The following is a 26,101-nucleotide window of genomic DNA, read 5'->3' as shown; positions in this document are numbered from 1 at the left end:
TTTGTGCGACTACTTTCAAAACATTTGGAGCATTTCAACCAGAAAAATAGATATAATGGTTTGGGACCCAAAAGGTTATAGCTGGTTTTCCATGACCTGAATTTCCAGCCATCATAATAAAAGTGGGTGTGTCATATTCTACAGGGTGGAAAGAGAGAATAGAGAAGGCAACAATCAGGGTCTCTGCAGGTTTCAACAAGTCAAATTTAAGACTTTTTAAAATATTTTTTTAGACCATAATAAATACAATTTAAGACCCATTTCACATCCAAACTGGAAAAAAAGTACAAAAGACAACAAGGAAAATGGGACGCCTAGAATTACTTGCAAAGTATATTTATTCACGGCTCAAATTCTGACCAAGCTGCACAGGTACTTAGTTCTGTTTTGTAGTTATGTTATAGCGTCCTTTAAAAATCAAAACATTTAAAAGTGAGACTGAAGTTTATGCTTTTGTTTTAAATAGAAGTAAAGTTAATGCATTTTTAAGACTTTTTAAAATCATATTTTAGACCTTTTATGAAATTTTATGAGAATTTTTATACATTTTAAATTCAAATTATTGGATTTTAGATGTTTTAAGACTTTTTAAGACCCTGCGGATACTCTGAACAATAGAGTCAAATCAAGTGAGAAATTGTCGGGGGGAAAAAGCCCACAGTGGACTTAATAGCTAGTATTTAGGTTAAAAACAAATATCTGTATTAACAGAACAAAAAACTTGATGCGATCTGCCATCTTGCTATGAATGTTTCCGTCCATTGTGAATGGTGCAACACCATCCATTGGTGACACATCCTTTACAAGAAAAGAAGAATCATGGATCAAGAAAAAAAGAGAAAACAGACCTGGACACAGAAGTTCAAACTCTGGCTCTTTTTTCACACTGCTGAACTATAATAGTGAGGAGAGGGTGTGAATGTCCGTTCATCAGGTTTAGAAAGGTACAGGAATGGTCGATGCGATCACATCCTTGTCTTGTCTGACATTGGACAGGTGTCGGCAGCTCTGACAGAGTGTATATATGGATATGCTCAAATATAGTACTGAGTTAAGAACTGGAAACACCACTAGAACTTTAAAGGATAAAGCTGGGGTTATGACAAGTATACTACCCTTTATATTGGGTCAATTACAATTATGTGTCTGATCTCGCACATCTTGTCATTGTGTAAGATGTTGTTCTATATCGCATCAAACTATATTATGTGGTGATGTCTCCCATCCCCCCGTGTTATTATATTATATATTATATTATATGTTGTTTATTTATTTTTATATTTTTATATATGTATGTATGTTGGTATATATATATAAGTATTATTATTTTTAATATTATTTTTGTTATTATTATTATTTTTTTTTAATTTATTTAATTGGTTATTTTATTTATTCTTGTTTATTTGTTTTCTCTCGTTCGCGCTTCTTGCTTTGTTTGCCTATTTATTTTCATTGTGTGATACATATAAATGAGCCATGTTATATATTTTTATATAAATGTCGTAGCATCTGCCCCTCATCCATATACACACACGCACACACACACACACACAGACACACACACACACACACACACACACACACACACACAGACACCTACACACACACAGACACACACACACACACGCACACATACACACACACACACACACAGACACACACACACACACACACACACGCACACATACACCTGTGATGCCTCTGTGCAAATCGTTTATCATTTATGTTTTTCTTTGTTGTTGTTTGCGCTGTATGTCTGCTGTCTCTACTTGTGGTCCACATGGTGTAGTGTATTTGTTTCTCATGTCACCTGTTTGTTACATCATTTCACCAATAAAAAAAAAAAAAAGTATACTGCCCTACAAAGCAAAAAGGCAGTAACTACGCAGAGTGCAGAACTGAGAAAAATGACTTTAAAGTTATCCTGTAATCTAGGTAGATTATTGGACATGTGGCTGTTTTGTTACTTTATATTAGCTTATTCTTTGTACATATCAATCTTCATATTTAATTTTATATTTTACCTCTATTTTGCAGTAACTGTATTCTTGCTTTGTATTACTTACCAAAAACGTGGCACCATGTCATGGAAAAAGGCAGTAGATTCTCCAAAATAAAACAAACAATAAACTAAATAATTTTTCGTGAGTATGCCACGAAATCAGCTGTGTGTGTTCACCATGGAAACAGTAACTTCAATGCGCAGCAACATCTTATTTTTTTGTCAGGTAAATCATAACAAGAATACAGTAATGGATGTTACTGTACTCTTGCTTTGTTTCACTAGGGCTTTTTGTAGTTACTGTACAAACGACTACCATTTTTCTCCAAAACGACACACATTTGAGAGAAGATGTTTTGTCACATAACAAAGGATGACTTGAATGTCATGAAAATGATAATAACTCATTTTTGACCAAAAATGCAGTTCCGGCTTTTTTGCTTTGTAGGGCAGAATATAAGTGAAGCAAACTCGAAACTACTGTCTAGTGCTGATCTGACATGAACATTTCAGTTATTCAATTTTAGTTTAAAAATCAAAAATGGGCAGGTAATAGAGTGAGATACTGTGAGGGAGATGTAAAAAATATGAACCAATTAGAGAAACATATTTCCAAAAATTTCCACACACAGAGACAGCGAGTGACACATAGCTGTTGGTTGTTTTGTTTTTTTTGTTTTTATTTTATTTTTTCTTCTTTTTTTGCTGGGACAGTTGGATTGTATAAATTATATGTTGATTGTAATTCAATGATTGTAAATATTGCTTTCTTTTATTGTTATTAGTTTTTCTTTTCTTTTAAATATAATAATTTATTGTAAATATTGCTTTCCTTATCTTGTTATCTTTTTTTCTGATGCTTGAATTGAATTGAATTGAGAGGGGGACTGACAGTGGACAGGAGGGATGGAGCCTGAGAGGAGCAGAAGGTTGGAGGTAGGCACAGAGAGGGGTCATCAGAGGGAAAGTGAAGGACTTTCTGGGAGTGAAAGTTGTCTGATAAAAGAGGAAAGACATGGTTTAGAAGAGCTCTGGTGGGAACAGGGTTAGTTTGTAGGTCCCAGCTGAGGTCACGTCCCCTGGCTGTGTTTTCATAAACTCCTGAGTCTCGGGGTAATCAAACAAAGCACCGGTACTCGCATCGCTCGGCCCAGATAGCAAACCTTGGAACCAAACCTCATAACAAAGAAACGCCAAACCAGGACGTGATGCAGCATCCTCCTCTCTTTTTCCTGCTCTTCCCATTTCCTAATAAAGGGCGGAAGCCTGCTCCTCTTCCCTACTTTTTTTTAAGGGAACTTTACTCTAAGTCGGTCACACTCTGCTGCCACCACCTCCCCTTTTCCCCTCTCCTCTCTCAGAGTCATAAAGGCCAGCTACAACAACAAATGGAGTCTCTCTCGGCTGGGTGTGGTGGCCTGCAGAGCAACAGCTGGGTCCTGTTGTTTCTCCTGGGACTAACTGCTCGGCCTCTCTTTCAGGACAGCTCTCCCTCCGTGTCCTTAACTTTTTCTTAAATATTTAGCCTATTTTTGCTCTCTCAGGGTTGCCGTTCTCCTAGACACAACTCTTATCTGCTTTTCTCCGACTTTCTCAGAAATAATCCCTCACTTTTTTTCCAGGTACTGCTCTAAAACGGTCTTTGTCAAACAACTGATTATCCCTTCACTCCTCTCGCAAAAGTTTGGCTTTTTCTGTTCTTTCTCCCACTTAATCTGTCAGTCCCCATCTCGCTCTTCCTCTCTCCCGCTCTATCTCTGCCTGGCCCCCATTTCCCTCTGACACATTTCCTGTATACTACAAGAGGTTATCAACACATTGTCTGAGTCATACGAGTGTTTCATAACACCAGTTTCTCAAACACGTTAAAAATAAACAAAGAAATTGTAAAAACGTCACAAAATATACTACATGCCGAAACATAGTGTAAGTAATGTAAATTTATATCATTTTCTAAATTATTAAGTATGACATTTTTAAAGCTTCTTTTATTGAATCTTATTTCTGACCATAATGAGGATGATGACTTATTTCTTTGCATCACACTTGCCATAAAATATAAAATAAAAGTCCTGAACAGCTTGAAGCCTCCATTTAGTTCAATGCCTCTGGTAAAGCATTAGTGTGTGTGTGTGTGTGTGTGTGTGTGTGTGTGTGTGTGCGCGCAACCACTTTAAACTCTACCTAATGAACCGTTTTGTGCATGCAACTAACCAAATGGCAATAACAGATCAACATCAGAGGCGGTGTGTGTGTCTGTGTGTGTGTGTGTGTGTGTGTGTCTGTGTGTGTGTGTGTTGCCAGTTCAGACCTGCCCTAGGTTTAATTAGAACAGTGAGTCAAAGCCAACTCACGTGTGGTCAGAGGAGCAATCAAACTCTAGTAGGGGCCCCATGGGCACACACACACACACACACACACACACACACACACACTCTCATATGTAGCAATTTCTTTCTAGAGAATGAAAAAATTAAGAAATAACAGTTTGTTAACTTTGTTTCTCTGTTGTTTTAAAAGATCTGAATACTCAAAAGGGACAGAGAGCAACATTCAAATTCAAATTCACCAGTCTTCATGAAGCAACAAGCCCCGACACATACACACACACACACACACACGGGACTTCACAGGAGAAAAGACAGCAAAGTGCCTGGTGTACCACAGTCGAGGCAATCTTTTGATCTGAGCACCAGACAGTCACAGTCTTTCATTAAAAAGACTTCTTCACTATGTGAATCAATCACTGACAACTTCTTCTTTCTTTACAGAATCAACAAAACTCTTTGACACATCAGAAAGTGTTAAAACCATAGAGGGTATAAAATAAAACCCAGCAATAACCTCTGAGCATAAAACGTGAAGGAAGAAAGATTGTATTAAAGTCTAAGAAAACGACCCTGCTTCTCACTTAATTTATAACCTGAGTTAACGTTTCCTAATGACTTTATGGTCTCAATCCTTAGTTTCAAGTCTTTTCAAAACATCATGATGTTAATTTAGTAAACTATGGTCCCATTTACAGTAAAATACATGATAAAAAGGATATTCTTTCGGTCGGTGTTATCTTGTGATCTGCAGGACTGATTAGCGAGCTAACGAGCTGGTGAAGCAGGTATCCTGTGTAACCTGCCCAGCTTCACCCTCTGGCTCAAATATGGTCACTTCTGGCTCCAAAAAACAACATGGTGACCTCAAGGCTTTAAAACTGTAGTCCACAACAACTTAAATTGAGCAATGCTACAGTGGTTACGTTCACTTTTTTCATACAGTCTGTGGTTAAAAAACTGACTAGGAAATGTAATCCTGGTTCATCAGTTGATCTAACCAACCAAAACTACACTGCAAAAAAGCCAACTTGTATTTTTTGGCCTAAAACAGTGATTTAAGTTGGTAAAACTTGGAAATATAAATGATTGACATTTAGGGCAATAATGTAAGTTAGCACAACAAAGGAAGCCAGTTGTCTGCTCACAAACAAGTTGGTGAGTTGTTGTTACTTATATCTTTAAGTTGGGGTTCACAACAAGGGACAATAGTTCTGTTAACTCTTATTTCTTTGTTGTGAAATGCGGGAAAGCGGTGAAATTCGGTCATTAGCGAAAGCTAGTGGCTAACAGATGCTAGCGGCTAACTGATACTAGCGGTTAACTGATGCTAGCGGCTAACTGATGCTAGCGGCGCTGCTTGTTACAGCTACAAGAGTAGCCATTAGCGTATCAATGCTAACTCAAAATTGTGGTCGCAACATTAGCTGACATTTCATAGCGGTGTTACAATCGTGCCAATTCAGCACACTGCAGAAGTTAGCAGAAGTAAGGATTAAAAGTTATTATAATGTATAATGTAAAATTATAAGTTAGTACAACTTACAGTTGAGTTGACAAAAATCTGAATTCAGAGTTGAGCAAACTCAAAACTTAAAATATTTAGTTTAATTGTCCAACTTCAAATTTTATCAAAGATTGTTGCCTTGAAATTTTGAGTTCACCCAACTTTTCTTTTTTTGCAGTGTGTCTTCAACGCATACAGACATCAGCTTTTGTACTTCACACTGGCCATAATGTGAACCCCCCTTAATTGAAGTGCGTCATTACGGTGATTGTGTTTTCACTTGAAAATTAGGTCAGAGGAAATGATGCCAGTCATGGACGTGTGCATTCATGAACAAAAGTGTTAGTTGGTCTGAGAAACAGGGGCACAAACACACACATGTGCGTACATGTACGTGTATTTTTTTTCTCTGTGTGTGTGTGAGAGAGTAATTATCTGAACCAGAGGCTTGATGCTATCACTGTCTTCCATGTGCTGGACAGAACAGCATCAGGGGAAAGAGATAAGAACTGGCACTGTGGCCAGATGTACATAAATGTGTGTCTGCGTTTGTGCGTGTGTGTGTGTGTATTTCTTTTTCAGGCCAGAGCTCCAGGGCAGATTACCTGTGACCAGCCAGGCAGGCTAGAAGCAGCGATACAAGATTCAGACACACACACACACACTCACACTCTCACACTCACACTCACACTCACACACACACAGACACACACACACACAGGACCAGCTCTTATCTGGGTCTTTGATGCAGCTGGAGAGTTTTTCTGTATCAAAGAACCGGGAACCGACAAATCAACCATCCTGCTCTCTGATAGGACTCATGAAAAGACAAAACAGTCGCTTGATAAATTTAATAATTCAATGTGTGTCAGTACACATGTTTACCTTGTTCTCTATTTGTAAACTAGGTAAATATGAATACATTTGGCAAAAAGGGAGCTATTTTTAAAAAATAAAATGTGAATATAAAACATTTTTTTATATCTTATATAAAAACATCCATGTTGAAGAATGCATTTTGATCTTGAGCTGCATACTTTTGGTGAGGAGTCTCTGCAGCTCTGAAGCAAAACGATCTCCATGATGTGAGTGTGTGAGTGTGTGAGTGAGTGTGTGGGGGGTGAAAGTCTACTCTAAAAGTGCAAAGCCGACACAGATACAGAAATAGTCATTAAAAGCTACCGAAGAGGAAAAAGAGTAGGAGCTAAACAGGGACGACTAGACTACTACTCAGTCTGTCTCATCTGTCTGTCTGTCTGTCTGTCTGTCTGTCCGTGCATACAGCCAGCTGCCAGGACAGAAGAAGGCATCACTCTGGACTGACTGGCGCCGGCGAGGAGAGCCATGTATAGGAGCAGGGCCGCCGTTAGGTTTCCCACGTAGTGAAGGAAAAGCAGGCTTTATGGGGTCCCTATTTATGACTTATGAAAATAACTCCTCTATGATTAATGATTGGTAATTCTTAATGGGCCCCTTTGGGCTGGAGATGTGAGACAGCTGCCGTGGGTGCCATGGGTCCCCTTTGCCCCCAAACCTGCAGTGCACCTCTCCAGCCCTGTGTATTAATAATACACAGCCCACCAGAGTGGAATCCCTCAGGAGTGGAGTAATGTGCTGGCCAAAGGGGTTCACATCTTATCACCGGCTATTTTTCACACTACACCATTCTGCTGATTAATCTCTGTTATCCCAATACTGTATGGCAGTAGTTCTCAACCTTTTTGAGTCGCGACCCCCAATTTCACATGCATGTTGTCCGCGACCCCCGCTCACTTTATCTTTTATTGTTACTTTTAATCTCTAATTAAGTCCTTTGCTATAAGTTTAAAGGTCCATTCTGACCTCCTGAGTGTGTAACAGTCAGCTTTAAGCCAGAGACTCCTTGGAAAGTAATAACTTGATACTTTGGGAAGAATCAAATTGACCACAAAATGACACAAAATGATCAAAAAAGACACAAAATGACCAAAAAATTACATAAAATTAAGCAAAAATGGACTCAAATTGACCCCCAAATGACCAAAAATGACCCAAAAAAGACACAAAATGACTAAAAAAATACGCAAAATGACCAAAAAAAGGGAACAAAATGACCAAAAAGACACAAATTGACCACAAAATGATAAAAAAAAAAGACATAAAATTACCAGATAAGACACAAAATGACCAAAAAGACACAAAATGACCAAAAAAAATACACAAAATGAACAAAAAAACATTAAACGACCAAAAAGTGTGAAAGGGAATAATACGCAGTGAGAGTTTTGCTGCTTATGGTGACAAAATGAGACAAAAAAACAGGACACATCACAGACTCTGTATGTGCATAATATTTTTTCAATATATCCTGGATGTATGGTGGGTATGTGGCTTGTATTTTGCTTAAGATAGCACCGTGTAAGAAGGGAAACACTGAGCGGCAACTCATATTACCTCAGCTACAGAAATGGAAAGGGGGGGATTAAAGGAAGGATGACATAGCTGACGCACCTGACAGAAGTCCTGAATGAGTTCCAACCCTGACACAGAATGTGTGTTATTTTAATACGATGCTGTCTCTCTGTTGTACAGCAGCAATATCCACTAGATTTTTATACAATGGTAAAAAAAACAAAAACAAAGGGGTAAAACTGACCTATTCTGAACCTTAATTGGAAGACATATCTCGTGTTTCTGTTCAGCGATTTCAAGATCTAATTACAATTAGAAACTGTAGTGAGTATTTTAGGTAAGTTGTGACGCTGTCTTTGTACAGTTTCCAATTGAATACATGCCCAAAAGGATTAGCAAGTTGTCACAGTCTGTTTTATTTATGTTTATGACATGCCCCCAATATTTTTGGCACTGATGTAAATCACTTCACAGCTCAAATAATTGGGATGCATGAAATAGGATAAAATTAGGAACTTCTCTCACAAGTTTCTCTGAGTTTGTTACTACTTTTATTTATAATGTTTTCAATTCTGTTTGTATGTGTTTGGCTCATTCTGACAAGCTTTGCATACATGTAGTGCAAACTCATGAAGAAATGTGCTTTAGAAAGTTGAAAAAGTGGGATAAAAGACATTAAGAAGATCTACTATGACTGCCAGTATGCACTGTGTAGTGCATGCAAAATTACATTACATTACATAACATTACATTACATTACATGTCATTTAGCTAAAGCTTTTGTCCAAAGCGACTTACAATAAGTGTATTCAACCTGATGGTACTAGACATAGACCATAGGAATCAAGAAAGTACACAACTTTAAGAGCCAACTGTCATTGCTGCAGGAGTGCTATATGTCAAAGAAGAAAAGAAGAAGAGAAAAAAGGAAGCGCATTTTTTTTATTTATTTTTTTTATATATATGTCAGGTGACCATGACTTAACCGAGGTATTGTTGGAAGAGATAGGTCTTGAGCCTGCGGCAGAAATTGCATATATGTCAACACTGGGAGTCCGAAACATTTTGCAGAAAATTTTTTCACAAATTCCGAATAATTTGTAACCTGAGAGAGATTTGTTAACATCTAGAGATTTAAGAGTAAGGACAGTAATTCACAAATTTCTCAGATACCCAGGAATCTGGTTTACCAAAGATACTTTGATGCATTCATGAAGGGGAAAAACCTTCAAACACCCAGGAGAGGCTGAGGAAAGTTAACAAGTGAGGTTATAAGTCAAGCCTCGGACTGACATAAAGCTTCTGAATTTAGCCTGTTAAGAACCGGTGAGATTTAGACCAACTATGTATAGTACTGAACATGTATGTGCATGTTTGTGTGAGATAGACAGCGGAGAAAGTAACTATGTCCAGAAAGGAAGCACAGAAGGTGTGATGTGTCTGGACATAGCTGACATGCATTGCTGCAAGTAGAGCACACATTTATAATTAGCAGTCCATAGCGAGCATGCATACAGGACATAAATACACACGTGCTTCGGCCCAGTATATATAATGAAACTGGCATATGTTATATATATAGCTAAATTGCTAAAATAGCTTATCTTTATTTCATCTATAATTAGAAGCCAATCAAACAGGATACTTACACATGAAAGCTGCCAGTTTATGTGCAGTAAATTGAAAATGAAACTTCTCTTTTCAACATGTCCTTCTCCAGCATGCAGATAAATTGATTAAAGGTCCTTAGAATTAGTGCTCACATTACAACTTCTTGTGTGGTTTGACAATTTTCTACTTGAAAGAGATGTTGTTGGAATTCATGTCCCTCTAGAGCTGATAACTCAGTGTTTGGGCAGCTAATAGTGATATTTTTATAAGGCCTTAATTGTTTAATCCTCCTGTTACGTCGCGGGTGAAATTGACCCATTTAAAAGTTTAAAAATTAAAAAAAAAAAATAGTTAAAAGTATTTTTATCAAAGAAAAAATATAAAAATGTAAAAAAAAAAAAGTTTTTAAATCATTGTCATGTAAAACCATTGTATTTTATATGTAGGTCTTTCCAATGTACATAAAATCAGTTTTAACATTTTTTTTATTTAAAAAAATGATCATTATCCTATTGAACCATGATCTGTGAGAGGTAAAGAACACCATTGCATTAAATATTGATTGAAATGGTTCGTAATAGAGTTATTAATTAAATATTAACATTGTTTATTGGGATTTTTTTTAAGTTTCTGACACTTTTGATATTTAAACATGCATCAGGTCAAGTTGACTCACAAACAATATTGCTAGTATTGTTAATCATCGAGAAAACGACATTAAATAGTAAAAATGCAGCTAATGTGGGATCATATTTATTGTCTTAGCCAAGCAATAGTTGATATTTACTCTAATTTTATATCATGTAACACAAAGAAAAACATGTAACCCTAATATTTGTGAGACTGGATTTGTGAGGCATTTTGTCTTGATAAATGGCCTGAACAACATTTTTGTAAGTTAACTAAGCGATTAATTACCAGCTCTGACAGTGTGTGTCTGGTATTGTTTTTTTCTTCCTGTGAGTCTGTGTTTGTGTCATCATGGTAAGATGTGGTCTTGGAGACGCCTACTGTAGCGGAAACTACCCCAGAAGTGATTCTGAGACCTCTGCCAGGTGTTTATACGCAATAGCAGTGCAAGGTGCCCTCACTAAACTTTACAGGTGTGTAGTTGAGATCAAAATGAAAAGTGAAGTAGAATGAAGTAGTGGGGTAGTAAAAAAAAAAAGGGGCCGCACCCCTTTTTTTTTACCCCCCAGGCACAAATTGGCGGCACGGCTGGTGTGATCCCATCGTCTAGTTTTGTCAACCACAACTAAAGGCATTTGTCTGATTTTTGCCGCTTTTGAAGTGTTTATCTTTAAAGCATCCTGAGGATTCAGCTGTCATCTTCGCCACAATTTAAGGTGTGTTCGAATATACAGTCATGGAAAAAATTATCAGACCACCGTTGTTTTCTTACATTTCTTGTTCATTTTAATGCCTGGTACAACTAAAGGTACATTTGTTTGGACATCAATATCAAGATAACAACAAAAATAGGAGCTGATATTTAGCCATTTTTATGGTTTTCTTGATAATGATTTTGAAGAAAACCATGGAAAATGGCTAGATATCAGCTCTTTTATTAAACTCTTATCAGCTATTTCTGCTGTTATCATTATATTTGTCCAAACAAATGCACCTTTAGTTGTACCAGGTATTAAAATGATAAAACAATGGTCTCATATTTTTTTCCATGACTGCATATTAGTTATTTAGTCCTTATCCTGTGTTTTTCCGGGGGGATAAAATCTTCAGCTGCACAACAAATACTTTTGATATTTTTTCATCCCAGTATCTCCAACTCATGCTTGTTTCAGTGACAAAGGTAAAGCTGTAGTTTTGGTCGTTTGAGTGGCTGGAAGACATTCTGTCATCAACAGAATTTCTTTAAACTCTCTCGAGTGTAAGATTACAAAGAAAGGTGGGAGTTTGACAGACATAAAGTTGGATGTTTTAGCAACATTGCAACATAAAAAACAAATAATTTGGGATGAGACTTTAAAATAACAGCAAGAAATAAAAATTAAAACACAAACCCTGAAGGTCGAGAAGGGGGGAAATGCGCATGATTTGAAATGTGAAGTGAATAAGTGTACTCTCTCCTTTGTTCTCCACCTCTCAGTCTCACAGGAGGGAGAGTGCAGTGTGCTAATGAAAAAGCAGGCTTAATACATTTTCTCAGAGTCCATCTGGTAATAATTGCAGCATGTAGCAACCGTAGCTGTGTTTGGATAAAGCTCTGACATACATGGGGCCCTCTGACGCTCGAGTGTGTGTATGTGTGTGTTTATGTGTGGGTGAAAAAGAGAGAGAAAGGAGGAAAGGAGCATGTGACTGCTGAGAGACTGTGTTACTGCGTGTATGCAGACATGCCCGCGCTTGTGTGTTTTCCAAGCTGCTGGGTAATGAGCCAACATAACTAAATCAACTTTATCATCAGCGCACTGTTTTACGTAGAGAAGCGCAGAGTGGAGCGGGGCAGGACGTGGGCGGTTGGGTAACTTCTGCTCCTTCGGGGCATTAGTGTGACTCAAGGTGATGATATGTGGCATCTGATGGCGTACAGAGTGCTTTTAAACAGCCACACGCACAGATCTTGAGTAACAGAAGTGTCTATATTTTACTAAACTCGGCCTCTGCGTACTGGAATCGAGCCAAAAGAGACGACAGTGTCAAGGTTTAGGATTTTTATCAACACACAGATTATTTAGAAAATGTTACTTAAAAGTCGAGCACGGTTCAAACTCGGGGCACCATCTTGTTAAAGCAAAAGATTAGGCGTGTATTGTGGGAGACATTGCCCTGAAACTAAATCAACGTGTATATGATACTCCCAACTGTAAGTGTTTCATGTCGAATTGATCTTGAGCAAGACCCTGATCTCATAATAAGTTGCCCTGGATATCTGGACTATCAGCCCAAAAACAAATTGGGGCCCCAGACCCCAGGGAGTCCTGGACCTGGAAACTTCCAGGAAGGTCTCATATTAATAAGTAGATTTTGAGGTAATTTGACAATGATATCATTTCAAAATACGACAGTGAGATGACGGTGTTGTTGCACAAACACAGGTTACACCCTCAACAGTGTTGTTGCGTAACTAAAACTATTATAGTAAAACACAATATAAACCCGCTCTGTGTGTTAGGTTTGGGTTATAGATGGTATTTACCGTGCAACAGTAGAAATGTGTCCACCGGTAGAGATTTGGCAATACTGTTTCTATCGTCGTAGCTAATCTCACATGATTCACGTCATTTGAGGTAGTTGTTTTTGTTTGCAGCCTATAGACGTTCCAAATACAAAAATAAGGAAATCTGAAGTACAGTGTGGATATTTTATACCATTTTTAATAGAATTTACAGAGCAGTTAAAGGTAAACAGAAGGAGTTTGCTTGGATTTGGGAATCAATTATGTCATTCTTGACCAATGGAATGGATAACACTGACTGAACAATAGGTTATGAAATGATCCTGCCTTTTATTTTATTTTTATTTATTTATTTTTTCTTTTGCTCCACTTTAGTCTTATTTATTTCATTTTAGTACTTATTTTGCATTAGATTGATGTTTGTTGTCACTGTCCATTTTATTTACTAATTTTCTTTGTCTGTGTGAATGAATGTATGTTCGAGGGGATATAAATGAAAATGTTTGTATATTCGACATAAAGTTTGATATGCACTTGAAACTTCAATAAAAAATATTGTTGAAAAAAAAGAATTTACAGAACAATTATTTCATTACCATGATAGAAAGTATACTGTTATATACCATGATTTTGACCATATCTCCCACCCCTACTCATTGTTACTAGTTCTATCCTTAATCCTGTTGGACACAATCATATAAAGCACAGAGCTCCATGCGTGTAAACTATAAGGGATTTCCGTCATAAAATTGGCATGCCCTTTTTTTTATTTTACTACTTTTAACTGCGTCTTTTATTTTATTTTACTATGTTTATCTGTTTGATTGTATTGTTTTATTTATGGCATCATTTTAGATTTATACACTTATTATTTATTGCTGATTGGTATATGGAATTGTTTGTTTTATTGTTGATTTTATGTACAGCACTTTGGAGACGTTTGTGTTGTTTAAATGTACTATACAAATAAAGTGGATTGGATTGGATTGGATGCCCTATCTCGCAATGTTAACATGCCAACTTGAGGGGATGTTCATGTGAATTTTACCAGTCAGGGACTCATTTTTTAAATGATTCTGACACCACAGAGTGCAACACAAATGCCCTACCTGACAATGTTAACAAAAGTGAAAAACAATTTGTGTATCCGCCCCGTGATTCACATCTACACCAATTTTTTTTTGGCTTCTTCCTTGGCCCATGCTTCATCCTTCCACCAAATTTCATGAAAAATCAGGCCGGTAGTTTTCTGTAATCTGCTGACAAACAGAGCTGAAACCCTCTTGGTGGAGGTAAATATGATGAGTTTGTTTAACACCCGTTTAACGATTTCATGTTAATCACTTTGTAGGAGAGTGAGAGCGAGTCATTTTATTCAAATGTGACTAACGAAAAAAATCATGTCACAAGATCGAACCAAAAAAAAGTGACAAGTGACACATTCTTCTCTAAGTTCAATGCAAATGTCTTTATCTTGTGACTTACTGGCAGTGCACAGTTGGAGTAGGTGGAAGGGAGTGGAGCGTGAACTCTGCAGAAAGGCCCTTTGTGTCCAGAGGGTCACACATCCTCTGAACGCCGCATTCACATTTAGACAGATTAATGTGAGCGGGAACACACGAGCGAAGGGCACCACTTACTGAAAGTGATGATAGGAATATGTAACACGAAGCATGAGCAATGATGATGGGCTTTGATGGGCTTTCTTTGATATCACATGAGTATTCAAGTATGGTGGCATTGGGAAGATACAGTGATTACACATTCTTTTTCAGTGGTGTTTTTTTTTTCAGTTGGATTTTAACTACTAAAAAACTGGAAACAAATCAACTTCATCTAACAAATTTAATGTGTTGAACTCCAGATAGTATTTTACCTTAAAATATAAAATATATATACTACCGGTCAAAAGTTTTACAACACCCCAATTTTTCCAGTTTTTTATTGAAATTCAAGCAGTTCAAGTCAAATGAACAGCTTGAAAGGGTACAAAGGTAAGTGGTGAACTGCCAGAGGTAAATAAAAAAAGGTAAGCTTAACCAAAACTGGAAAATAATGTACATTTCAGAATTATACAAGTAGGCCTTTTTTCAGGGAACAAGAAGTGGGTTAACAACTTAACTCTATGGAGTCTTGGGCTATTTTGTCAATTTTTTAATTCTTTTCATGTCTTTGTAAGTCATTTTGTGTCTTTTTTTGTCATTTTGTGTCTTTTTTTAGTCATTTTGTGTCTTTTTTTGTCATTTTGTGTCTTTTGGTGTCTTTTTTGTCATTTTGTGTCTTTTTTTGGTCATTTTGTGTATTTTTTTAGTCCTTTAGTCCAACATAAAATGTGATTTTGAATCTTTTTTTTACTTTCAAAACACTATCATGCTCAATAAAGAATTTTAAATGTTGCAAATGTGCATTAATTTCAGAGTACACTGAGACATTAAACTGCATCATTTTCAATTAAATTCTGGAAAAGTTGGTGTGTTCTAAAACTTTTGACCAGTAGTGTTTATACTTAGAAGATTATGATTTAACATTTACCTTTCTACCATTAATGTATAATTCCATAGAAAACAACCCTACTATACTCACACACCACAGTTTACCATTTGTATTGAAACAAATGCACCACATCATTATTCTGTGTAGGTTTTAATACTGTGTGTAGCCCTTTAATAATGTGCTGATAATATAAAAGGGCTATGTATGGAGAAAATCCATCTCCTTTGTCCTCTTTCCTCTTAAATTATAAGGAGCAGCCGGATCCCTTTATGTGTCCTTATGGGTGAATATATATATAGTTGGTATTTTATAGAATTTAATCTGCCAAAAGTCAGCGGTTGGGTGCGTCAGAGGAGAGGTACAACATCCTGTACAGACACTCATTTCCTTTCAGGCTCTTTGAGCGTTTGCGTGTGTTGATTTGTCCGACCCAGCCCTCCACAGTGAGGTTACTCTCAGGAAGGCTAATCAGCCAACACAACACCCTGTTCTGACATGCTAACACGTATCTGCACTTTCACACAGATACCTGGTTAAACATGTGTTTGAAAGCCAAGAAAAATGGGCTCAAGTTCAGTTCAGGTAACCAACAATTTTATGGTTGAACACATCGGGTGTCGATCTTAATTGTTCTCGTCCTTCCAGACTGTGTCAGCTGAGCGCTGTTTAGCTTTGGCTAACAGGTGTTTTTATATGGATGATCTAAAGGCCTGAGTTTACTTCAACCAAACTGGAATGTACGATGAGTTTATGTCTTGTAAAAGCCACACTGGGAGCCTGCCACATAGCCTCCTCCTGGCCAAAATTAACCCATTGACGCCTGAAACGCCTGTAAAACCTCTGGGCGATTTTAAAATAAGCCCCTAAAACCTGAAGTTTTTCTGGAAATTCAACAGAAGTGTCAACGCTTCTACTAAATAATAGATTTTTCAGCCTCTGTAGCAGATAGAAATGAAATTCAAAAAGTATTTGAGAGCTTATACAAATACTACAAAACGACGTATACGCTTTCCAGGCTTCAATGGGTTAAACAACGATTGGCAGGACAACATTTTTTTCTGTGCCTTCAAAACCATTACATAGACTTGTAATTACTGCAGCAATGAGAAAGCTTTCTCACTGGACTTTAAACGTATGTGTTTTTGGGGCATTTTTTGAAACAGCTATAGTTTGGCGTTTTTCTTGGAGGTCTTAGATTGTCTGTTTTGGAAAGTACCAAAAATAATGCCGATGTTAAGGAGGCTTCAGACCAGGTGGCAACCTCCAGGTCTGAGCCAGGCTGTAGTCAGTGATCAGATCCCTCTCGCTCCTCCACAGTCCAAATATGGTCTGCTCCCCGTATTGGAAACAAGATGGCGACGAGTGTAACGCTGAACTCGAGGCTTCCAACGGGCAGTCCACAAACCAATGGATGACTTCACGGTCACTACGTCCATTATTTATATACCGCTTCACTTTCAGTTACACGTCACTTCAAAATAAAAGCAACACAACATAGTGAAACACCTAGAAAATAAACAACAAGCTATATAATACAAAAACACCACAAAGAACCGTGCTAAAGGTAATTTACTCATAGAGACAGAGCACAATTAGGTCCCACAGACACTAATTAAATTAAATAATTAATTGCTCTCCAGCGACTTTGTATTTTGTGAATGGGCCTTGTCGATTTTATTTGCAAGCAACAAACTGAAAAATTCAAAAGTAGGCAAGAGTAGGCAATGAAACATGATGCATTAGCAGAAAGAATGAGAAAAACTCTTAGTATGCTTGCCTTTATGAGTGTAGCAAGCATTTTGTCAATAAGCCAAAAATCTAAATGTTAGTTTTAGGCTAACAATATTTCTGTAAGTTAAGATAAATCAACTTGACTATATGTAAACGCATGCTGTATTATGTTTGAAAGGGGCTTAGCTAGCTAACACATATCTAACATTAGCTTAATAACAGCTCACTAGTCCTCCCTCTGGTAGATACAGGGTGCAAAATTAACCCTTTGACATACTTGGTTGCACATTGTGTTATTCACATTGTGGCATTCTGGGGAATGAGACTGGCAGCTACAATTACTGAGGTATACAAGGGAAATTGGCCCGACCAAATAGTAGAAGGAAAAGGGAGAAAAATACTGCCCGCGTTCGGATCATGTCATGAATATTTAAAAATGGTTTGCCATGTTTGTTTTTACTTGGAGCACTCGTGAAACTAAAGATACACCATGTTGCATACTGAACTTTAAAATACATGTAAGTAATTTGCCAGACGGCAGATACATAGAACATTTTCCACTCCACCGTGCTCCTACCAGAGTTTGAAACCCCAATGGAGCTGATCTCACAAAGAAGCCATTCACGCTGACTTGTGCAAGCTCACACACACACACACACACACACACACACACACACACACACACACACACACACACACACACACACACACACACACACACACACACACACACACACACACGTTTCAGTCAGTCTAAACTTTTACCGAACTTGAACTCCCCCAAAACCCTGTGGTGACCGCATAAAAAGCAGTTCTCAGGTTACAAACTCGACTAAAATAGGCCATAAGTACATAGTACTGCTATCTGGTGACGTAGATTATAGTTTAGAATGGTTACACACACTAAAACGTGCAAAAGACAGCCACACACAAATACACACGGCCTGTAATGAATTCAGTACCATGCTTGAGGGAAAGAAGAGAGCACTGTAAAAATAACAACTTAATATTCAGAAATTGGTCATTTAAATCCCCAGTAATCCAAGCACTAACATTTTGTAACATATGACTAACTCCATTGTGTTCCTAATCAGTCATTAGGCTGACACGGTTTAAACCTCACAGACTTAAACAAAGGATAAAGGAAAACCTACTAAAAGTCAGTAAATAAACCACTGCAAACGATAATCATCATCCACTGATGACTCATAGCTGTGTACAACTGCAATACGCACACACACAAAAAAAGGTATCCCACAAGGACCCTTTAAACCCTTAATTTTTACATTGAGAATGATCATTATTTCAGGCTTGTACTTCTTAAAATATGGGTCAAGATCCAGAATGAGCCACAGGCCTGTTTCTAGTGGGTTCCCGCATGAAATAAGTAATAATATGCTTTCAGGAGCGGGAGAAGAACTTCTGTCCCTTCCTGGAATAGGAAAAAAAAGGAAAAAAAAGTTGAAGGGACGTCCTCCAAGTGCAGTAGTTTTTTGGAATAGCTAATCTGTGTACAGGAAACAGGCGCTAAGACTTCTGGCGCTAGTGGGCTGAGCAATCAAAACAATCTCTCCATCTTCTGATTGAGGAGAGAGGGACCTGCGCCAGACTCTTCAACACACTTCATCAAGGGAGAGGGAAGGAACAATCGCAGGAGATAGAGAGAATGATAGAGGATGAAGTAACGATTGATAGCAGGAGAGGGAAGGAGTGATTCGCAGAGTGAGAGAAAGGGAGAAAACTAACACTATATATTTGTATCTTCACTGTAGTTTTTACTGTTTCTCTTTCATGTTTGGTCCAATTTTGTTTTCCGCTCTTTCTTCTCCCTCCCCCCGTTCCTCTTATCTCCCTTTTCCCCTCGTTCGTTCTTGCTTTTCTCTTCTCCCCTCCTCCATCTGTGTGTTATGAGTAGGAGTTGGGGAGAAAGTACGTGGGATTTTCCCACAGCTCGGCATGACCAGACCCAACCCCCCCACGCACGCACACACACACACACACACACACACACACACGTACAAACATGCACACACACTTATTTTCTGTCTCTCCCTCCACTCCCCTCTGTCTCATGTCAGAGGGGAGTCTTGAAGAAAACCACCCATATTCCTCCACCAAGTTTTTCTGGATATCTGTCTGAACTTTTTCCTCGTTGTTCCATAGACATCAACTGTGTGCTGCCATGGCAACAGAATAATTAGAACAAGGCTATGGGACAAACCTTTCTCTGCCTTTTTTAATTAAAACACTGCAGCTCCTATTAAACATTTCATTTGAGAAACTTTACTAATGAAATGCTAACAAAAGGTTTAAGTTTTCCACCAGAGGACAAAGATGAATTTCCCACTGTCATAAAGTCAGCTACGTGGTAAGCTTTCGCCATTCATTTTCTGCCCCGTAAGTCCCTTTTCACACATGCTCTGCAGCTCTGAACTTATCCAGACATTACCCGGAGGAGCTGTTTACGAGAATGCAAACGTCCAAACCAGTTAAACAGGACATTAAACCGACTTTACCCTGCCAGCTTCCTAGTTCAAAGTCAGGGTAATGTCCGATTGAGCCCGCATGTGTGAATAGAGCAGGTCATTGTCCGCAGAATTCACAGCAAGTGAGTGGGCGTGTTGTTATACAAAGTAGACAAGGATCTATAAAGGATGCTAGCAGGAGTGAAGAGCTGCTTGTTTCTGCTGCTCAATCTGAGCTTCACAATCAGCTGCAAACTCATTTCCAACATAAAGAAACAGCAGTGTGATATTCCTGCCTGTCACGATAACAGATTTTTTAGGACGATATATTTTCCCAGAAACTATCACGATAAACGATAATATTGTGGAGTACATCCTTTTCCACAGCAATTCATTTTTAAATCTCAAGAATATTAAACATTGGAATTGAAATGCGAAATAAATATGAAAACATCCTAGATAAATACAACAGAAATAAATAAAGTACTATCAAAACAAATAAAATAGACTCTTGGCTTCGAGTAACACACTCACTATGCTTCAGCTGGCTAGTGTCCGAACTGTGCATTTTGTGTGTGTGTGTGTGTGTGTGAGCAGGTTGAGTGACAGGAGAGGGACAGAAGCAGCGTGACTGGCAAAAATGTTGATGGCTTATGTAAACAGCAATTATTGAGTCCACAAAAACTATTGCGTACATTTTTGAACCTGGTCTCACAGGAATCCGTGAAATAGCCACGGATTCGCTTAACTCAAAATCCGTGGAATAGCCACGGAATCGCTCAAATTTCCGTGAAACTGACACGGATTTCGCTACAATGCAAGTTAATGACAGTCATATCCCGTGGCTATTGGTTTGTTCCAAGTCACGTGACTTTCAAGGTCCCGGCGGTCAGAACAAAAAACATGGAGGACAGTTCTCTCATTTTTAGTGAAAAAATCAATATTTTGACTTAGTTTCTGCATAAAAATGGATTTTGATCACATTTCTAGCGAGAAATATATGTTTTATTTTCTAAATATTCACTCAGTGAATGTACATAATGACTTTGTATGTTGGAATAGCCACGGGATATGACTGTCATTAACTTGCATTGTAGCGAAATCCGTGTCAGTTTCACGGAAATTTGAGTGATTCCGTGGCTATTCCACGGATTTTGAGTTAAGCGAATCTGTGGCTATTTCACGGATTCCTGTGAGACCATGTTGACAATTTTATATATTGAACAATAAGTCGATATACTGACTACCGTGACAGGCCTAGATATTCCAATAACTGGAACCTTAAATAATGCCTGGCAGGTATTTGGATGAACCATCACAGTAGTCAAACTTTTGCCAAAGCCAGTCAGAAGAAGAGCAAAACATATTTTCCATTCCCGTGTTTCCAATAAAGTCAAAACAAATTTCGAAGCTATATTTGTATAATATCTACTGGTTTAGAGCGACTAAACTAAGCTGCATAAACGTACTTTGGTCAGAAGATGGCAGTGTAATGTATTGCTGGAGGCTAATCTGTCAGTAAAGAGAAGGAGAAGTAGAGATTGTGCGAAAGAGAAACAGCAATAAAAAAGAGGTTGGTAATCAGATAACTTTGGCCGCCCACGAGAGAAAACGGAGAGAAGTCTTCAGTAATTGGATTCAATTGCGCAACTTATAATTGTTCTTTCATGTCAGATCATCTCGACCGGCAGAGCGGAAACAGCTGATCAGTCATATGAGTTAAATGGATCCATCACCCACTGAAGTATTATCCAATTTAAGTGTTTCTATCAAGTTTTCAGTGCCGTTTTGCTCTTCTTTCATCAGAAAAAATACTCTCTAGTTGATCCTACTGCAACATCTGGGCTAACCTCTTCAGGACTTCCATTGTGTCACTGCTGCATGTTGCACTCACACTAAATCGTGCCTGTGGCTGCCAGTAGCTCCTCACAGGACGCTGATTGGTCCAAACCACTGACGGTTCAGACAGAAACACATTATTTGAAACCTGACACGATGGACTTTCGATGTGATCTCATGATCTCACAATTCTGGTGTGATGTTGTGATATTGCCAGCAGGAGAATCCAGCTGTGTGCAAGATAACAGGCAACTCGGACACAATTTTCATATAAAAATCCAGAGTTCCTTCTATGTTTAATAGTGACCAAGGTCAGGGTCGGCAGCTCCGGCCCTATTATGGACGACATTTCTCTTTCACCAAAAACACCAAACAAACTGGCCATCAAATATGGGACGTTGTGTTTTCATCCATATACACTACTGGTCAAAAGTTTTAGAACACACCAACTTTTCCAGAATTGCATTGAAAATGATGCAGTTTAATGTCTCAGTGTACTCTGAAATTAATGCATATTTGCAACATTTAAAATTCTTTATTGAGCATGATAGTGTTTTGAAAGTAAAAAAAAGATTCAAAATCACATTTTATGTTGGACTAAAGGACTAAAAAAAGACACAAAATGACCAAAAAAAGACACAAAATGACAAAAAAGACACAAAAAAACACAAAATGACTTACAAAGACATGAAAAGAATTTAAAAATTGACAACATAGCCCAAGACTTCATAGAGTTAAGTTGTTAACCCATTTCTTGTTCCCTGAAAAAGGCCTACTTGTATAATTCTGAAATGTACATTATATTTTACCTTTTTTTATTTACCTCTGGCAGTTCACCACTTACCTTTGTACCCTTGCAAGCTGTTCATTTGACTTGAACTGCTTGAATTTCAATAAAAAACTGGAAAAATTGGGGTGTTCTAAAACTTTTGACCGGTAGTGTACATGTTGACACTGTGGCCTGTGTCTCTTACTGCAGCAGGTTGTGTGTGCGTGTCTGTACTCGTTGGTGCAGGTGTACATGAGTGTGATTCACCTCTGCAGCCTGTGTCTCCTGGTGCAGCAGCGTCAGCCCCGTCAGATCCTCCAGGAATGAGTGGGAAGAATTAAAAACCTTGGACAGGAAGTTGAAGCCTTCCCTCTCATAGTGATCCAGGACCTGGACAAAAGAACAACATGAACAAAGAGAAAATTCCAAATGATTTAAAAGGAAATGCAATGCCTATTGATAGGGTAACAATGCAGCCATTCTCATACAAACAGTTCCACTTCTACAGAAAATGATATCACTGTACAACAACAACAGTTATTAGACCAATATAAACATCAATTTTGTACTGATTTGGGACCTATGGAGTGGTTTTCTAAATTGAAAAAAAGAGAGAAAAACAAGTAGCTGCCTATTAATTTAAGTCCAATCAATATGGGATTTTGGAGATCAAACCCGATACCTATTTTACAGAGGCAGATTATAAAGTACATTTTTGAGCTGGAATCAAATGAACCTTTTCTATATGGGCCTTGCACTGATTTTGTGCCAATTTAACCATGCAAAAGTACTTAGAAGGCTGCTTTCTTAAACAAATAACTTTAACATTTAAAATAGGATATATTAAAACATTTTTTTAAATATGTAACATCTTTATAAATTTTTACACACTATACAGATAATGTATTACATTGTCAACCAATTCCAGACATAAAACTGAGAAAATAAAGAATACATAAACATAAAATAAATCCTAAAAAAACATCAATGCAATGTTCAGTATTAGTCAATTTCTGAGTATTTAGATAAAGACTTAATAAAACTAAAATAAATTATACCAAGCATCATTTTCTGCACTATAGGTTCTGTAAAAATGATTTTCGTGAATGCATTTCTTCAACTTTTACTGCAATTACAGGTTAAACACTAGATATTGTCCAAGACATTTCTAAAGGTGTATTTTCTTCACCAAACATTAAATGCTTGGTAAAAGTCCATTTTGAGTCTGACGTGTGCACTCTACGTGGAGGGCTCAGTCATGCTAATGCATCATGACATGTCCAAAAACTTGATGAGACGGTCTAGAGCATGTCCTCAGAACCCCCCTTTCCTTTTTTTTTTTTTTTTTTTTTTTTATGTATGTGTATATACGTTTGTGTATGTGTATGCATGTGTATGTATGTGTATGTATATGTGTAGCTTAGTGTATGCAGCACTGAGATAGAGAAGTCTTGTGCACTAGGTGTTGTCAGCTCTATCCGGTGCGGCTGGGTGGGTTAAGGGGTGTGGGGAGTAATAGGTGAGGGTTGTGGAAGTTATGGTTGGGTGGGATGGGGGGGGGGCAGGGGTTGTGGGTTGGTAAGGGTGGGTCGGTACAGCCAATTATTAGTATTGAGGGAAGCATTGAACATTATAAGACAGATAAATTCTGAAGTAACTTTGATTTTGATGAAATACTATGAAACTGATATTGATGAAATTCTGAAACTGCTATTTGTTTATGTATTTATTTATTTTGTTCTTATGTCCTTCCTGGTACCTAATATGATGACCCACAGAAATGAATAAAATAAAATTCTAAAAAAAAAAAAAAAACTTTATGAGATGGTAAGGAGCAACTTTCTCTCAAAAGACGATAAAAACAATCTGATAATGGTAAAAGAAAAACTGCACTCATGTCCATAGACAGAAGCTGTGATACACCTCAACTCAGCACCTCTGCAATCATACTGACAGGTTTACCTTGATCTCCTCCCAGTACTGACTTCAAATACCCACACCTACTTTCCAAAACACACACTCACACACTCACACTCACACACACACACACACACACACACACACACACACACCCTCTGCCCTCTCGACTACCTTCCTGAGCTTGGCCGGGCCTTTCATGGACGCCCACAGACCCTCCTGTGCAGGTGTAGAGTTACCTCTGCCTCAGACATCAACACACTGTGTGCATCAACGCCTGTGCATGTGTGTGTGTTTGCAGACTGACCTGGCGTCTAGTCTTGGAGCCAGACGCGCCGCACACAATGCACACTGACGTGCCCCTCGTTCATCTTTTCAACCTCTCTTTTCTTTCCTTCCTTCTCTTTTATTTCTTTGATTCTCCACTTCCATCCACGGGATCTGTTACGTGAGCCGCCAACGGCCAAAACCCACTTTGTTGAAATATAGATGCTCATGACACAGAAAGCAACTTGATAACTGTGATGATCTTGTGATAAACTTAATAGTCACTCCAAGCAATGGACACAGTCAGACACACAGTTACGCACACACAGGCACACACTTACACCCTTCACTGATGTCCATAATAAAAGTGCACTTATAAACTCAGATGACTTCAGTATCCAGCCATTTGGCACGGTTTTATTTTGAAAGGTTAGGTTGTCAATTATTGTGACCATAGTTGCACCAACATCAAATGCTCTATGGAGTTAGAGAGTCTCAGCTTATAAAAAAAATAGTGCTTTTAACTTTTACTTTCTAATACAAACGATACAGCTTGATAAAGGACAGGAAATGGAATTCTCTGCCGCAAGGAGTTTCTATCAAAATGATAACAAAAGACAGAGTTTCAATTTGGTCCAGCTGCGGCCCGTACCACCTGCACTCAGTTTCTTCCAGTTAGGATTCCTTCAGTGTTCATCATTCAGGAGGTTTGTACTGGGAGCCGAATGGTCCACAGAGGTCTCTTCTTCTCCAAAACAAACAAACCCAGTGATTAAAACTGGTAAAAACACTAATTGAAGCAATTTTGCGTTAAATATCAGTTTTTCTCCGCTCTTCAGCAGACAGCAGCTGCTCACATCTCACAGTTTGATCCAGGCAACTAAAAAGACTAAAAATCCAAGATCATGACGAATGAATAAAAATGGAGCAAAAAAAAAAATTGATATGAAGTCAGACTGACAGACTGCTACCTTGATTAACCCATTTAGGCCTAAAACGCCTGTAAAAAAAATGCCTGTAAATGCCTGCAATTTTAAAATAACCCCCTAAAACCTGAAGTTTTCTGGAAATTCAACAGAAGTGTCAACTCTTCTACTAAATAATAGATTTTTAAGCCTCTGTAGCAGATAGAAATGAGCTTATACAAATACTACAAAACGACGTATCTGCTTCCCCGGCTTTAATGGGTTAAAACGAATGCATCTGAAAATTGTTGGATAGAAGTAGTCATTTCTATACATTTTAATGCAGAAAAGTATTTTTATATACATAAATATAAAAATATTTAAACTTTTAAGAGGATTATAAAACTTGATAGCAAGTGAAGCATCTAATATCTGACTAATTCAAGGTGTGACAAAAGCATTGTGGCAAAAAATTACGACATAAAACATTACCATATGTAGACGCACAGAACAGAAGATACTTGAAACGTTTACAAGGTTTTGCAGTGTTAATCAGACGCTGATGGGTTTCAGTTAGCGACTACATGCTGTTGATTGATAGCCCCAATTAAGACACAGAGAGTCAACATCAACATCTGGATTAGACGGTGTGCTACACATGTGTATACACAGATGTACATGTGCACTTGTTCTCCAGCTTCCTTCCTTATGGAACCACATTAATCTCTACCCTGCAGCTTT

The 26,101-nt window shown here is 37.9% G+C and overlaps 1 protein-coding gene across 1 annotated transcript in view; it reads right to left on the bottom strand.

The window, feature by feature from the left end:
* Positions 1-26,101, bottom strand: part of atg7 (ATG7 autophagy related 7 homolog (S. cerevisiae)) — a 97,472-nt gene that overhangs the window by 19,020 nt on the left and 52,351 nt on the right. Inside the window, exon 18 of the mRNA XM_059327379.1 lies at positions 22,539-22,661. Within this exon, the coding sequence (XP_059183362.1) occupies positions 22,539-22,661 (123 nt within the window). The remainder of the gene's footprint in view (positions 1-22,538; positions 22,662-26,101) is intronic.

This window comes from Centropristis striata, chromosome 3 (genome assembly GCF_030273125.1).
Source record: "Centropristis striata isolate RG_2023a ecotype Rhode Island chromosome 3, C.striata_1.0, whole genome shotgun sequence".
Lineage (NCBI taxonomy): Eukaryota > Metazoa > Chordata > Actinopteri > Perciformes > Serranidae > Centropristis > Centropristis striata.
The sequence above is the reverse complement of the archived record's forward strand: the minus strand, read 5'-3'. Positions and strand labels throughout refer to the sequence as shown.